This window comes from Miniopterus natalensis, chromosome 22, assembly GCF_054644295.1.
Source record: "Miniopterus natalensis isolate mMinNat1 chromosome 22, mMinNat1.hap1, whole genome shotgun sequence".
NCBI lineage: Eukaryota > Metazoa > Chordata > Mammalia > Chiroptera > Miniopteridae > Miniopterus > Miniopterus natalensis.
Genome location: NC_142102.1, coordinates 1877417 through 1893037, shown reverse-complemented (window position 1 = coordinate 1893037; position 15621 = coordinate 1877417). Strand labels below are relative to the sequence as shown.

The window sequence follows — 15621 nt, the reverse complement described above, 5'->3', positions numbered from 1 at the left end:
GGGGCTGCTGACCTCTGGCTGGAATGCAGCCTGGTTATTAGCCCCGAGCAAGAGCAAACAGTCAATGAGGAGGGAAAAAACAAAAACAAAACGAGAGAGGCCACATCAGAGCAATCCAGATGCTATTTAAGTCGACAGCTGGGCGGGCCACACAGACAGCAGCTGCGCTGAGGCTACTGCATCTCTGATATTTGCTCCTTGATGTTTTTTTACCATCGAGAGAGGCAAGACCTCCAGGTCCCACGGATGAAATAAGCCAGTCACAGAAGGTCAAATCCTGTCTGATTCCACTGACACACGACTGACCGAGGGGCGAAAGGCTTCCGCGCCGAGAGCGGCGAGACCAAAGCCAGAGAGACGTTCCTAAAAATATCTAACGGCCCGAGAGGATTGTAAGCGAGGAGAAAGTGTGCTTTGTTTCCCCTCAGTTCAGAGGGAAGAGGACTGGCCGCGGGAAACGAACTTCAGTGTCTTTTCGTTTCTTGTGCTTACCGAGGCAAATCAGGGAGGCTGCAAAGAGCCACACCGAGCCAAACACCACGCTTCTCCCAGGAAAGGGCCGATAAAACTTAACCAGTCACAGCAAACGCAGTCAGCAACGACCAATGGTTCCACGTACAGCTTCCGGGGCCTAAAATACACTGCAGGGAGCAGTCTACTTGTGCTACAAATATCACTGCACATGCCGTGAATCAGAACTGCTGCTAGCCGTGGCCAGGTAGCTCTGTTGGCTAGAGATCACCCCCATACGCCAAGGTTGTGGATTCGATCCCGGGTCAGGGCACATACAAGCAATGATGCACAGATAAGTGGAAACAAATCAGTATTTCTCTCTCTCTCTCTCTCCCTTTCTCTCTCTTTCAAATCAATAAATTAAATAAAAAATTTTTAATGCATTGCAGGGAGTAGTCAGTTCATGCTACAAATATCACTGCAAATGTCATGAATTAAAATCACTGTTAGTTTGCAAAATATTCGGTGAACATTCCAGGGGACAATCCTTCCGTAAAATCAATCCCGTATTCCTGAAGCCCGTCCCCAGGCGGTCTCTGTCTTGATTCCTGAGTGTGTAATTCAGACGATGTTTGTCTCGTCTGTCTCCTGCCCTCCCTGCCCCTCCTTCATTCTCAGTCCCTGTCCCTGGTCAACCCGCGGACAATTCCTATAAATACTTTCATTCTGACCCACCCCCCTGCCACTTCTGCTAACGTTTTGCTTAAGGTTTAGAACGGGTATCATTTCCGGTAACAAAATGTGCTGGTCCTGGCCAGTTGGCTCAGTGGTTAGAGCGTCGGCCTGAGGACTGATGGGTCCTGGGGTCAATTCCAGCCGAGGGCACGTATCTCGGTTGCGGGTTCGATCCCCGGCCCCAGTCAGGGAGTGAGGGAGGCAACCAACCCATGTGTCTCTCTCACGCTGACCCCCCCCCCCATTTCTCTCTCCCTTCCATTCTCTCTGAAAAGCAATGGAAACGATATCCTCGGGCGCAGATAAAAAAGTAAAATAAGATGTGCTGGTTGTAAAAAATTATTAACGCAAAAGGAGGAGAGGAAATGTCAGAAATCGTTACCCATACAGCCTTCACCCTGAAACAATGACGGGGAGCCTTTCAATGTGTTCACCACCTGAACTGATATTTTAATTCATCAATCAAATATCAACTGATAAAGGCTCACGGGTCTAAACGCCTCCCTCCCCGAGGGCTGCAGAGTTCTCTGGGCCTCCCGGGCCGCGGCACAGCCCCCAGGACGCGAAGGGACCGAGGGAAGGCGCTGAGGGCGACAGGCGAGGAGGCAGCCCCGGAGCTGGGCATTCAGAAGCCTCGGCCTGCTGGAGCCGGGCTGTGGCCCGCTGACCCGGGGTTTGTCCCTTCAGGGGACCACCTGGCGTCCCCTGGGCCGGGCGCGGGGCCCCCGGCCACTCCCACAGGGCCCTGTCCCGAGGCCTCTGCAGAGAGGGGCTGGAGGGCCCCGGAGGCCGAGAGCCACACCCGCGCTTACCTGCGGCCGCGGCCAAGCGGGAAGGCGCAGCCCGGCCTCCCGCAGCCTCCTCCCGGGTCCGCAGGGAGCCGGCTGGGGGGACCCTCCTTTAAGACAGGTCCGCATGGGGAGCATGTGAGCGCTGTGCCGGCCACATGACCCCGGCCGGGCGCGGCCCGTGACCCCCTCCCAGGCCACAGAAGGCAGCGGCCCGGCCGCCGGGCGGCTCCATGTGCGTCCCGTGAACGCTGCCTTGGGGCCTGGGACAGAGGGGGGAGCGGAGCTGCCCCTTTGAAGTGGCCCCCCCTCCTCCGGCCGGGCCTCCCTGGGCTAGAAAAGCCAGCGGGGTTCGCAGGGCGGAGGCCACTGGAATAAAGGCCCCTCAGAAGCCCCTCCTGAGGCCGCCAGCGCCCAGGGCCCCAGGGAGCCGGGGAGGCGGCGCCTGGCTTTCATCGCCCCCAATCCTTCTCCAAGTCACCTGAGGCAGGGCAGGGGTCCAGGCGAACCCCCTGAAGGCGCGTGAGCCCCACCTGACCCGCCCTCTCCCGGGGGCTTCGAAGCCCCACCGGCCTGACTTCCGGTGGCGAGGAAGGGCTTCCGGCGGAGGCGGGGCTTCCGGCCAAGGCGGGACTTCCGGCCAAGGCGGCAGCCAGAAGGAAACTGGCCTCCCCGCCTCCCACAGCCACGTGGAAATTACAACTAAACCACAGAACAGCCATGGCTCGGAACCGGCCGCCGTGTGGCTCACGCAGCCCCCACTGGCTTTCACAGCCCGACGTTGCGGCGACTTCTCTTCCCGGCGCTGCTCCCCTGGGCTGGGGCTGACGGGGGGCTGGGAAACCTCCACAGCCCGGATATCCCTCCAGATTTAAAAAATGGGGCCGCTGGCGTGGCTCAGCGGTTGAGCATCGACCGGTGAACCTGGAGGTCGCGGTTCGATTCCCGGGCAGGGCACAGGCCCGGGGTGCAGGCTCCTCGATCCCCAGCAGGGGGCGAGCGGGAGGCAGCCAATCAATGACTCTCATTGATGTTTCTCTCTCTCCCTCTCCCTTCCTCTCTATGAAATCAATCAACCAATCAAAGGAAAGAATATGAAAAAAACCCTCGTATTTCATTGAACAACGCTTCTACAAATGAAGAAACCTGGAGAGGAATTGAAAACCTTTGGTCCCGTTGGGAAAGATAACCATAAAAATAAATAGATGGATAAGTTGATTAGGCAGAAACCTACAGGCCTATCAGGGCTTTTAATCGCAAACTCTGCCTCCTTTTCTCTGTGACTCCCCCACTGAGGGACAGAAAAACAAAGACAGTTTTTCCGCTTGGCGGACATAACAAGCTCAACCGTTTGGAACGGGGCCTGGGACGCTCTCTTCTCCATCTGAAAGGTAGAGCGCATCGCTGGTGAGCCTTGGGGGCCGGAGCTGGACAAAATACGCTGGTCGGCCTCCAAGGGGTTCCCGGCCTCGTCAATAATTCAATATTGGCAGCGGCTCTTTGTGAGTGGAAAAGGGGCTCGGTGATACATCCGCCAAGCTCAGGGACTGGAAGTAGCCGCACAGGGTGGTCTGAGCATAAATTCTGAACTGGACAGGTCACAGTGGGTGATCCCGCCCCAGGCCTATAACTTTTTTCTTTTTCTTTTAAGAACTGGAAGCTTTGGATTTCATAGAAAGGTCTGAATGAACGGCACTTTCATTCTCTGCCATTGTGCTTTTGGGCACTATTGTGGGTTGTATTGTGTTCCCTCTGAAAAAAAAAAAAGGTGAATTGAAGTCCTAAGCCCCGACACCTCACATTAACTTCTTTAGTGGAAGTTTCCTCTTGGCCTTTAGCAAGCCCGGTCCATTGTTTCTGTGCGACTAAATTAACACGCATTTGTTAAGCCGCCCTCGGGGGAGCGCACGATTTTAGTAACTCCTGTGACCCAGCCATAGAGATTTCCCCGCCTTGCCTTCTCCCACCTTCGCTGAATCTTCCGGACTTCCCTCCTTCATCCTGAACGCAGAAAAGAAATGGAAAGACGGCCATTCTCTGGAGCATTTGAGATCTGGCCTCCTGGCATGTCCTCGGCTTGGCCCAAGGAAAACCTCGTAAGAATTCTCTACAGGTTTAGACGGTCTTCTCAACACTGTTCACGCTGCCCTTTTCCAGTCCCCGAGGCTCCGGGCTGGTGACAGCCGGAGTTACCAACACGCCCGGTCCCTGTGCTGTGCAGGCCTCGGGCCCCCCAGCCCTCTGTGGAGCTACCAGCGGGGGGACCCCGGCTGGACCGAGGCTTCCTGTCTGATCCCGAGAGCTTTCTTTTCATTTTTTCCTCCCGTCTCTCCTTTTTTATTTCTTTTTGGCCTGGTTGTGTCGCAACATTGGCAGATGACGCGTGCCGGGATGACAAGCACATGGGTGAGAAAAACCTGCCAAACGTTGAATGTTTTTCAGTTTCCAGAATGGTCTCTACCGTGAAAAGCAAGCCAGTGCCTTTGCGATGAAGACAGCCCCGCCGTGTGCAATCTCTGTGGGAGCCCTACCACGCGGGAGGGTCGGGACGCGGTGTGGCCGGTCTGGCCAAAGAGGGCCGTGCGCCTGGTCTTGGAGGAAGCTTCTGGAAGCTCCCAGGGGAGAGCGCGATCAGAGCTGGTTTCCCTCTCGCCCAGTTCCTGACGTCTCGGGAATCCACGGGTCCACCAGCCACAGGTAAGAAGCCCCGACGAGTCGCTGCGCTGGAACCTGTGAAAGCCTGGCTGTGACATTCTGCCCTCTGGTGGGACTGACGGGGGACTTCTGGGGCTAATGCTTCCGAAACCTTTACTTTGGATCGGTGGCCAGTCTCCCAAAATGTGGGCCCAGTTATGTGAACGTCACCTTGATCTTTACCTCCTTGGAGGAGGAGAGCGAGCGGGAACCGTGGTGAGAAGTTACCTGGCCTCGGCCGATGCTAAGGCGCTGAGCGCACAGAGAGGCCGGGGGCCAGGGAGGCAGGCGGGGGACCGGGAGCCACACGGAGCCGGCTGGGCCTTCTCGCAGGTCCCGCTGAGAGACGCGTCAGGGTGCGCGGGTCCTACGCGTGGCATCCCCGTCACCCGGCACATAAGTCACGTATCGTTCTTGCTGGCCTTCAAGGTAATTTCCTACCGGCCTCAGCTCTTTTGAGGAATGCGTCATCGTCACGAAAATTTGGATCTGACTCCATCTGGCTGCAATAACCCATAAAGCAAAAAATGCACCCAAAGCAGAAATGTGGGGGGAGAGAGAGAGAGAGAGAGACGTGGGTGTGCTGCTCCCCGTATTCACGCATCACCGGTTGTTTCCTGCATGTGCCCTGACTGCGGGTGGGACCTCGAACCCTGACGCATCGGGGACAACGCCCTCCCAGCTGAACCACCTGACCAGGGCCTTTAGTTTTTACCTAACGTCCTTTATCTGTTCCAAGGCCCCGCGTTACCTTTCTCCCCCCCCCCAGCTTTATGGAGCTGTAAGTGGCACGTAACCCTGTGTAAGTTCAAGGCGTACAGTATGTTGATGTGATAGGTTCATAAATTGCAAAATAACTGCCACCCTAGCGTCAGCCGTGTCGCATGGTTACCGCGTCTTTTTGTGGCATTTGAGATCCACTCTCTTTAGCAGCCTGCAGATACCTATTCCAGTATTAGCACTACAATCGCCACGCTGTGCGCGAGGCCCCCGCGCTTGTTAATGGTGTAACTGGGAGTGTGTGCCTTTTTTTTTTTTTTTTAATCATCAACCGAGGATATTTTTTCCATTGCTTTTCAGAGAGAGTGGAACGGAGGGAGGGAGAGAGACGATGAGGAGAGAGACACATCGGTGGGGTGCCTCCCGCATGTACCCCAACCGGGGTGTGGGGTTGAGCCTTTGGTCAGATTCAAACCCCGGACCCTTCCGTGCGCAGGCCGACGCTCTAGCCGCTGAGTCACACCGGCCAGGGCCTGGAAGTCTGTTCCTTTGGACAAACATCTTGCCATTTCCCCCCACACCCTGGGAGCCACCGCTCTCCTCTGTTTCTCTGAAAATCTGAAAAGGTTTAATTTCCTGCCCGACCTCACCGGGCAGGACAGCCGATCACAGCCACGGCGCCCGCCCCGGCTCACCCTCGGCTCCGTCCAGCCGAGGCCCGGGCGCTGCCGCCTCTCCGCTCCGGGTCCTTGGGCGGGAGGACCCCACAGGCCACCCTCTGGACCGGCCCGTCCGCGCCCCACCTGCCCGGCCAGGGTCCCGCCAGCTCGGCTCTCTGCTGCCCCCGCGTGGCCGCTGCGCCAACCTGCCCCACAGCTTCTGAGAAAACATGAAATTGCTATCGGACTGTTTTTGACCTGCACAGACGGCAATTTTTAAATGCCATTGATTAGAAGTGCCTTTGACTAGGAGCTCAGGGGCAAAAAGGAGTAAGGGCAAAGGAGCTCAGGGGCAAAAAGGAGTAAGGGCAAAGGAGCTCAGGGGCAAAAAGGAGTAAGGGCAAAGGAGCTCAGGGGCAAAAAGGAGTAAGGGCAAAGGAGCTCAGGGGCAAAAAGGAGTAAGGGCCGTGTGTCTAAGCACAGGCCCAAGGCGCACCTGCAGCGCGTGCCCGGGGAGGGCCCACGGTGGCAGCAGCTGTCGGCGGGCAGCCCTCGTGTGGCCACGGCAACTGGCTGCCCGTGGGCGTGACCGGGAGCAGCAGGGAAGCGCCTGACGGCCGCGGAGGACCGGGGAGCCCGAGGGGCGAGGGGGGCTCAGGGCGGCGGGCGGCAGGGCCAGCCCTGGGCGAGGCGGGCGAGGTGGCCTCTACCATCGCCAAGCAGCCGGCTCCCGTGCGGAGGGGTCTCTCTCCTGGGGGGCAGGTGTGCGGGGACGTCCGCCACCGGGGGGTGCCCCGGGCCCAGCACAGGGCAGAACCAGGGAGGGCTCCCCGTGGGCAGCGGGCAGGTCCCGCAGGATGACTCCAAAGAGGGGAACGAACACGGACAGTCAGTAGGGGCGGCTCTGGGGGCGTCGCTTGTAGGTTCTCAGCTCTCTGAGCCTCAGCATCGCGAGAGGCCGCAGCTACCGCGAGAATTGGGAAGTATCGCGAGAGGCCGTCGCTACTGCGAGAGTTGGGAAGAATCACGAGAGGCCGTCGCTACTGCGAGAGTTGGGAAGTATCGCGAGAGGGCGTCGCTATCGCGAGAGTTGGGGAGTATCGCGAGAGGCCGTTGCTATCGCGAGAGTTGGGAAGAATCACGAGAGGCAGCCGCTACTGCGAGAGTTGGGAGGTATCGCGAGAGTTGGGAAGTATCGCAAGAGTTGGGAAGTATTGCGAGAGGCAGCCGCTACCGCGAGAGTTGGGAGGTATCGCGAGAGTTGGGAAGTATCGCGAGAGGCCGAGTGTATCGCGAGAGTTGGGCACCGAGGCCCCCGCCTCCTCTAGGTCACAGGCCGAGCGGGTCTCTGGACGCTTTTCCAGGTGGGAAGGGCTCAGGGTCCTGCCTAGAGGTCAGGAAGCAGCCACGCCGGCGCCTCCCCTGGGGCCCTGGCACAGCTCCACGCTGGTGCATCTGCGGCCCCGGGGCCTTCCTCAGCGTCTCGCCTGGGACCTGCCGTTTGCAGGGTCCTGGGGAGAAGCAGCCGAGACAGCAGGGAGAAGCGGCAGCGATGGGTGGTGGTATTGCTGGTGTCGCCCGGAGGGGCCCAGAGGGGAGGGAGGGTGAGGCCAGGGGGTGAGCCCAGGGGGGTGAGGCCCTGCAGCAGGCAGGGGCTCTTGGGGTCCCCGCTGCGTTCACGCCCCAGGCCAGGCTCAGCCCCTCTCCTTCCCTGGGCTCCCCAGGAGTTCAGTTCCCCGTCTTTATTATTTTTGCGACATCCTAAAACCATGGCTTGTCCCCAAGCAGTTGGGCTAAAATGCAAATCACTCCACTGCCTCCCCTAACCCAAAGTGATGCTCTTGGCGGGCTTAGCGGTCGGGCCTGCTTCCCCGGGTTCAAGGTTTTATCCACAGTCATTAATCCCACGGAAGCAGGTATTAAGGGGCATTAGCCCGCCAGCTGCCGCCCCACGTCCTGGGCCATTACTCGGATTACCTGGGACGGCGCCCTCAGCCTGGTCCCCGGCCGCCCGCAGCTCCGGGACCCCGCTGCCCGCCTGGCCTGGGCGCCCTTCCTCCCGGCCCGCACCCCTGGTCCCTTCCTGCGACCTCCCAGCTGGAGGCTCCTCCATCCCCCCAGGAGGTCGGCGCCCTTTCCCACGGCCCCGCGTGGGAACTCCAGTGACCGCCGGGCACTGTCCACCCAGGGCTGACAGCAGGCCCACTGGGTTCCAGGAGCAGGCAGGAGCCTTAGCCAACCCGGAGGGCGGCCAGGGGACTCCATGTCCCTCTCGTTTGGGGCTCAGCCTGCCCTGGGGCTGATGTTTTCAGGGTGTTCGGCTTTGGAGGGGCCCCCTCTCGATTCATCAGAGATTTCCACTCAAACCTGTGTCCCCTCGGCCTCGCTCTCAGGCGGACTGAACAAAGCCACCCAATGTTTTGAGCCTCCCAGCCAGAGTCCTCCCTGTGCCACCTTCTGCCTGGCATAGTCGCCTTCGCAGGGGCTCCCCTGCGCCCTGCCGCAGCCTGGGGGTGGCCAGCCCAGGGCGGCTCAGCATCTCCGCACAGCGGCTCCCGCCGAGCACTTGGGCCCTAAGGGGCATCTAGGGCTGCACTGAGGACACAGCAGCGCGGGCGCTCCGGCCAGCGGTGCCCGCGGATGGCGACCGCCCTGGGCCAGCCCAGCGGGGCCGCCCGGACCAGCCCGGACCAGCCGTCCCTCCTGTGGGCCCTGAGTGCTATCAGGTGACTTCCAACCTGCTCACCTGTCCTGTCCACGCCCCCACCCCGCCCCCTTCCTGACACGGGGACCCCACAGTCTAGCCCCCGCCTCTGACCTCACATTCGCCTGTCTTCCTCCCAGTTTCCCCCCGGCCCCCTTCTCTGGGACCGCAGGGGGCAGTGTCCTTTGGGAAAACGGCCTCGGCCCATCCCTGCCGTCCCTCCCCGCCCCTGGCCTAGTCTGAGGCCTTTGCCCCTCCGAGGGGAAGACTCAGCCAAGTGGGGGCTACGGAACAGTAAGAAGTCAAAGAGACTGAGAGATGGGGACCTGCCGGAGGTGGGGACAGCCCTACGAACCCCAAAGAGGGGCTGGATTCACCGTTTCCCAGGCACCTGTCTTCACGTGGGTGGAGGGAGCATTGGCCGGCTAGCCTGTCCCCAAGCTGAGGACGCTCTGTGGCACCCCCACCGCAACTCAAGGGCCCTGGACCCCATCACGGGGGTGCCCCCAGAGCCCTGTGTTCACACCGGCGCAAGCCCAGCAGCCCAGCTCCGCGTCTCCCCGGGACTCAGTGCAGAGGGTGTCTGCCGGGCCCTGGGAGATGCCCCTCTGGCAACGGCCGGCTGCAGCTCCTTGGGAGAAACAGTCTGGAGTGAGGACCCTCCCCCCACCCAGCATCTTCCTCAGCTCGAAAGGGGACCAGGGCCCCTCCTCCATGGGGTTGGGGTGAGGGCAGACGGGATGTGCGGGGCCTCTGGTCCCTTGTACCGAAGTGTGTGCTGTGAGCAGGGGGCTGCAGACCCCCCGCTACGGGCCAGGACAGAGGGCGGACAGCAAGGGGCCCGCTCAGTGCAGCCACGTGAAGGAATCCGTGGGTTTTGTATCTTTTTTTGAAATCACTTTTCAGTAATTCATTTTTCTTGCATTCTACGAAAGTGTCCATTTTCCCCCTGGCCGCCAGGTAGCTCAGTTGGTTAGCGTGTCGTCCAGATCCACCAAGGCTGTGGGTTTGATCTCCAGTCAGGGCACATACGATAAATGCATAAATAAGTGGACTAATAAATCGACGTTTCTGTCTCTCTCCCCCTCTCCAAATCAATCAGTAAAAAGTTTTTAAAAAAGAAAAAGTGTCCGTTTTCAATGGATTGAAAACTTAAGACAACAACTGACCGATCACCACTGTGGGAGTTCAGATTTAATTCCACGTGCGACGGTGAAGCCATAGAGAGACGAGTGAGAGTGTGATGGGGTCGCCTACTTGCGGGGACTTGACTGAGGTCTGGCCAGAGAACCTGCGCAGCTCACACCCCAGACACATCCCGTGAGGGCCACGGGCTATGTCTGGGAGGGTGGGAGCAGCCGGGAGATGACAAAGCTGGACACGGCGGCAGGAAAGGGGGACCGCCCCCCGAGAAGGGGCCTGGATGCCCCGCCCCCACCACAGTCTGTGGAGGACGGCAGCCCACCGACCAGCACTCCCAGGAGCTGGAGACCAGAGTCCCTCTGTCCTTCTGTCCCTCTGCCTGTAGGCCGCCAGGCAAAGCTCACTCACCTTCTGCGACCCCGATGTGGAGCTCTTGAGCGAGCCCCGCTTGAAGGAGCTGTTCATCTTCCTCTGAGAGCCCATGACGCCCCCGCCTGCACCCTGGGGTGCGCAGAGGCAGGACCCCCACAGGGGCAGCCCCTGGGCCGGGGGAAGGGGCCCAGGGCCCGGGACCAGGCCGGCCGCAGCTGGGTCAGCCCCCGAGGAGCCGCGCCGGCCTCGCCTGCCCGACTCCGGGTCCTTCTAGAACATCTGGAATCAGCCCTAATCCCTCCACCCCCCAGAGGTTTAGGGGGGACAGATTTAGCAAATGGCGATTGAAAGTAAATCTACTTTGAGAAAGCGGCGGCTGCCCAGGGCGGTCAAATGGGAGGATTTGGGTGTCGAGAAAGGCACACGTCCAGAGCAGACAGCCCCCCACAGCTGGCGCCTGAGTCCCCCCACGTCCACTTGAGCACCCGCCAAATCAGCACCAAGGCCCGGCCTGGGCTCGCGGTTCCTCCCCCCGGCCATCGCGCGCACGTCCCCTTGTTCATTTGGTGGCAATGAGGCGGCACTGACTTTTTACATCATCTTATGTTGGCTCACCCACGATTTCTATTTTGGGGGTGCCTGCCTTGCCCCCCTATAAAGGATTCAATTCCTTAAGGGAGGCAGGGCCCCAGGTCTTAGCAATCTCTGGGCCGTGGGCACCTGACAGGTGCTCCCCGCGGAGCTGCTCGGGGCAGCTGCGGCTGAAGGTCCAAGGGAGCCGACCGTCCTCTCTTTTCTTCGGGGACCAGTGTCACCTGCCACGCGCAGGGACGCAGACTGAGTCTCGAGAGGACAGCCGTGTATTCCCGTGAAGACACGCAGGCCCCTGTGGCGGCCTCCCGGACGGCTCACACACCTCGGCACCAGGTCCAAACTCGCACGAAGTCCGACCGGAGCCCCCATCTTACCATATTGTCTCTGGCCCTGGCCTGTTTGGCTCAGTGGTTAGAGCGTCAGCCCACGAACCGAAGGTCACGGGTTCGATTCCCAGTCAAAGGCATGTATCTGGGTTGCAGGTTCGGGGCACATGCGGGAGGCCACCAATCGATGTGTCTCTCTCACATCAATGCTTCTCTCTCTCTCACTCTCTCCCCTTCCCCTCTTCCCTCCCTTCTTCTCTCTCAAAAAAAAAAAAAAAAATCAGTGGAAAAAATATCAAAAAGATACTGTCTTTAATTATTTCTCTTGTGCCCCCTGACTTGTGTCCGCTTCTTCTGAGTTCGGTTTCATTTGGTTTGTTCCGGTCTCGGTTTTTCCCGCCAGGGGCTCTTCTGAAACGTCCGTTTGAAAAGCAGGAGCTCGGAGGCTGTGCCTGGCGGGTGAGTCCAGTGAGGGGCCTGGGCATGGACCTGGGAGGTCGGGGGCTTGCCAGCATCTGTCTATTTTCCTATAAAATGATTCCTGCTGAGAGGAACCCTCCAGTCCCTTGCTTGGGAGGACGGGCCTGGCTGCTGAGGCTCCCAGAGCTGTGCCCGGGGCATTTCACATCTACCTGCTCTGTGTCCGGAAGGTGCCCTTTTGCTCGGCGGTGCCTGGCGTTCCCACCCCCAGAGACCGTGTGAGTCAACCTCTCAGACAGCAAACTCTACACTCCACCGGGAGAGGCAAGGAAAGTCCCGCGACGGCGAAGGACGGGATCTGGAGGTTTCATTGGCTCTTAGGCTGACTTGCAGGTATTTCTGCTCTCATCTTGTCCCAAGGGCCTTAGATGCCTCCAAATAGTGACGTCCGCTGGGACCGGCAGGTGCAGTTCAGCTGGGGTGTTAGTAGCTTCCGGCTGGAGGCCCTTCCTGCTCTAAGTCAAGACCAAAGGCCAAGCCGCCCGCTTTCCAGCTTCCTTGGTTCGAGACCCTTGGTTATGCTGGTTCTAGGTGAGCTCAGGCAAGAAGAAAGCGGGTGGTGCTCTGTAATCGGCTCTGTAAGGAACCCTGTAATCCACCAGCCATGTCTGCCGCGGGCGGGACGTGTTGTGTGACTGTGGATTCACGGTGTCTGGGGCCACGATTTTCACTGAGGACGCTGGTTTTGCCGGCTGATGCCTGTGACTCGTTGCTTCCTCTCTGTGTCCTTCTACCTGTCCATTGCTTTCTCTTTCTGCCTCTCCACGCATTCGTTGTCAGGATGCAGAAAGGCCTCGGGGACTTGGGACCAGTGAGGAATAAAGGCTCATGATGCCCAGCTGGCGTGGCTCAGCGGTTGAGCCACGGCCCATGAACCAGGAGATCGAGGTTCGATTCCGGGTCAGGGCACAGGCCGGGGGTGCAGGCTCCTCCATCCCCAGCAGGGGGCGAGCAGGAGGCAGCCGATCAGTGACTCTCATCATTGATGTTTCTCTCTCTCTCTCCCTCTCTGAGATCAATAAAAACATGTGTATTTTTTAAAAAAAAAAAGCTCATAGCAGCCGCACCCAGAGAAAGGTCAAGACCGAGGGGAGCGTTCAGCAGGACAGCTCCTCCTCGGGCTGGGAGCCTCCTGCAAACACGGGACCACGAGATCTCACGTCACCAAATACGCCATCCGAAACCTGCGTTCACCGCGTGTCTCCAGACCCCGAAGAGCGGAAAGAATTAACTTCGCGCTAAGCCCAAATGTCATTACCCTCGCCCGTCCCCAGGCTTAAGCGTCCTGCGTTTCAGAGCTTCCTGAATCGGGATTAAAGGCGAACGCGTGGGGCCGGGTCAGAGCCGAGTCCCTAAATGGAAGCCGGGCGTGGTCACCTGTCCCGGAGAGCGACCTGAGGGGGGAGAGCGGCTTAGTCGTCCCCATGGCCCCTCTGGCCGCCCACCTGCCCCTGCGTCACGAGACGGAGCCAGGTGGCCCCGCTCTGGGTGTTGCCAGGTGCACCCTCCCATCAAACCCACTTCCTCTTTGCCTGGCCAGGTGCGCGCAGGAGTGGGGTCCAAGAGGCCGCGCACCTCCCCTGAGCATTTATAACACAGTCTCCATGTGAGGAGCCACCCACGGGCGACCTCGGGGCTCAAGTCGCTCTCTTTGTTGGTGTTAAACCTCAACAGAGGATATTTTCCCATTGATTTTGAGAGAGAGTGAAAGGGAGGGAGGGAGGGGGAGAGAGAGAAACATCGATGTGAGAGAGACACATAACTTGGCTGCCTCCCGCCCGTGGGACCGAACCTGCAACCCAGGTAGGTGCCCTTGACCGGGAATCGAACCCATGACCCTTCAGTGCGCCAGGCCGATGCTCGAACCACTGAGCCGCGCCGGCCAGGGCTGGGGTGGCTCTTCCAGCTCATCACATCTTCCCAGACATCCAGCCACACACTCATTCTGAGAACTGGGGGCGGGGCATGTTTTCCTGACGTCACAGAGGGCGGGGGACGCTGGGGCCACATCGCACAGAGACACTTAGGGCGGGCCCAGGTGTCAGCCTGCCTGGCGCCCTCAGGAGGTGGCTGGGGGAGGGTGTCCCGGGTTGGGGGCTCTCCCCAGCTCCTGCCATGACTCTCCTGAGGTCACATGAGGAGGGGCCCTGGGGATCCGTTCTCCGACGGCCTTGCCCAGAAGCCCCCTCTCCAAAGCAGCTCCAAGGGAAGCACTTGGGGTGTTATCCCCACTCCCTCTGTTTGCGTCCCTTCTGCTGAGAAAGCTGCCGATAACCTGAGGGGAGCTCCCCTTGCACGAGCCCCGTTTTTCCTGCTGCTTTGCAGGTTCTCGTGGATTCTGGGCCTGGCGAGGCGACTTGTTTTGGCAAACGGGACGTCAGCAAACAAGACACAGGCAGAGGCTTGAGGAGCAGCAGCGCCCTGGGGCTTGGCCTCTCTTGCCACTGGGAGCTGGTGGAAGGCTGCCAGCGGGAGCAAGCCCAGGCCAGCCCGCTGGAGGGGCCGGCGGGGAGCCGAGGCTCCCTGGTCCACGGTCAGACGCGTGAGGGAGGCCGTCAGAGGCGGCCCAGCTAGCTGCACCCCCACGAGAGAGCCGGACAGAACCTGCAGAAGAGCCGCGCGGCTGGTCCCGGCCCAAACTGTCAGCCCCAGAATCGAGATCTCCATTTGCAGCAACAGACACGGGCTCTGATTCTGAAATATTTACAGATGAACTTACTGATGTTTAGGGGTTTGCTTCCAAAGAAGCCGGGGGTGCCCTGCTGGGTGCGGCTCAGCGGTCGGGAGATGACCTAGGGTCCAGGAGGTCACAGCTCGATTCCCGGGCAGGGCACAGGCCGGGGGTGCAGGCTCCTGGGTCCCCAGCAGGGGGCGAGTGGGAGGCAGCCGATCGGTGACTCTCCCCATTGATGTTTCTCTCTCTCTCCCTCCCCTTTCCTCTCTCTGAAATCAATAAAAACACATTAAAAATAAAAATAGAAAGAAGCCGGGGGTGAGACGAGGTAGAGGTCCACCAGAGGGGTTATGGGATGTGGCTGTTAAAGCCGGTGAGGCGCACCCGGGGGCTCATGGCACGATTGTCTCCACATTTGGTTATGTTTGAAATGGAAAATTTCCGTAATAAAAAAATCAAAGGAGCCCGGCCGGGCGTAGCTCCGCGGTTGAGCATCGGCCTGGGATCCAGGCGATCGGGGTTCGATTCCCGGGTTGCGGGCTCGATCAATGACTCTCTCATCATGGATGTTTCTCTCTCTCTCTCTCCCTCTCCTGTCCTCTCTCTGAAATCAATAAAGATATATTTTAAAAATAAAATAAAATTAAAGGAGCCCTGGCCCCTGCGGCTCAGTGGTTAGAGCATCGGTCCTGAGCACCGAAGCGTCGAGCGTTCGATTCCCAGTCAAGGGCATGTACCTGGGTTGCAGGTTCCGTCCCCAGCCCAGGTCGGGGCCCTTCCACATTCTCCAAAAATCAATGGAAAAACTATTCTCGTGTCAGGACGAACAACAACATTAAAAGAAAAGAAAAAAAGGGAAGGAAAGAAGGGAAATTACTCTTCTATCTATGAACACACGAAGCAGCTGAGACCCAGAGGACGATCGAGCACGGCCACGTTGGAGCCAAATTCATTCCCGAGCAGGCTCCTGCCGCCTGGCCGGGCCCTTCCCACCCCCACCCGCAGCCCCAGCCACACACAGGGGCAGAGACAGGAAAGCCCCACGGGGGACGGGGGACGCGGTCCAGGCAGGAATCCCCGCTTCGCTGGAGAAAGTGCCCGCGGCAGGCCCGAGACACCAGCCAGGGAGGGAGAGGCCTTTGCTGACGCACGATCTCCCTGGTCGGGGCGTCCCGTTGATCTAGTTTTGGGGGAAGAAACGCCTGTCCTGCCCTGTACGTGCCTGACGAACGCCTCCCTCCACGCCCCGCAGCTGGCACCGAGAGGCCGCTTGGTCTCT

The 15621-nt window shown here is 59.5% G+C and overlaps 1 protein-coding gene across 1 annotated transcript in view; it reads right to left on the bottom strand.

Annotated features, from left to right (window-relative positions):
• Positions 1 to 10379, bottom strand: part of TRPM1 (transient receptor potential cation channel subfamily M member 1) — a 61160-nt gene extending 50781 nt beyond the window's left edge. Inside the window, exon 1 of the mRNA XM_016200245.2 lies at positions 10305 to 10379. Within this exon, the coding sequence (XP_016055731.2) occupies positions 10305 to 10379 (75 nt within the window). The remainder of the gene's footprint in view (positions 1 to 10304) is intronic.
• Positions 10380 to 15621: the final 5242 nt, after the last annotated feature.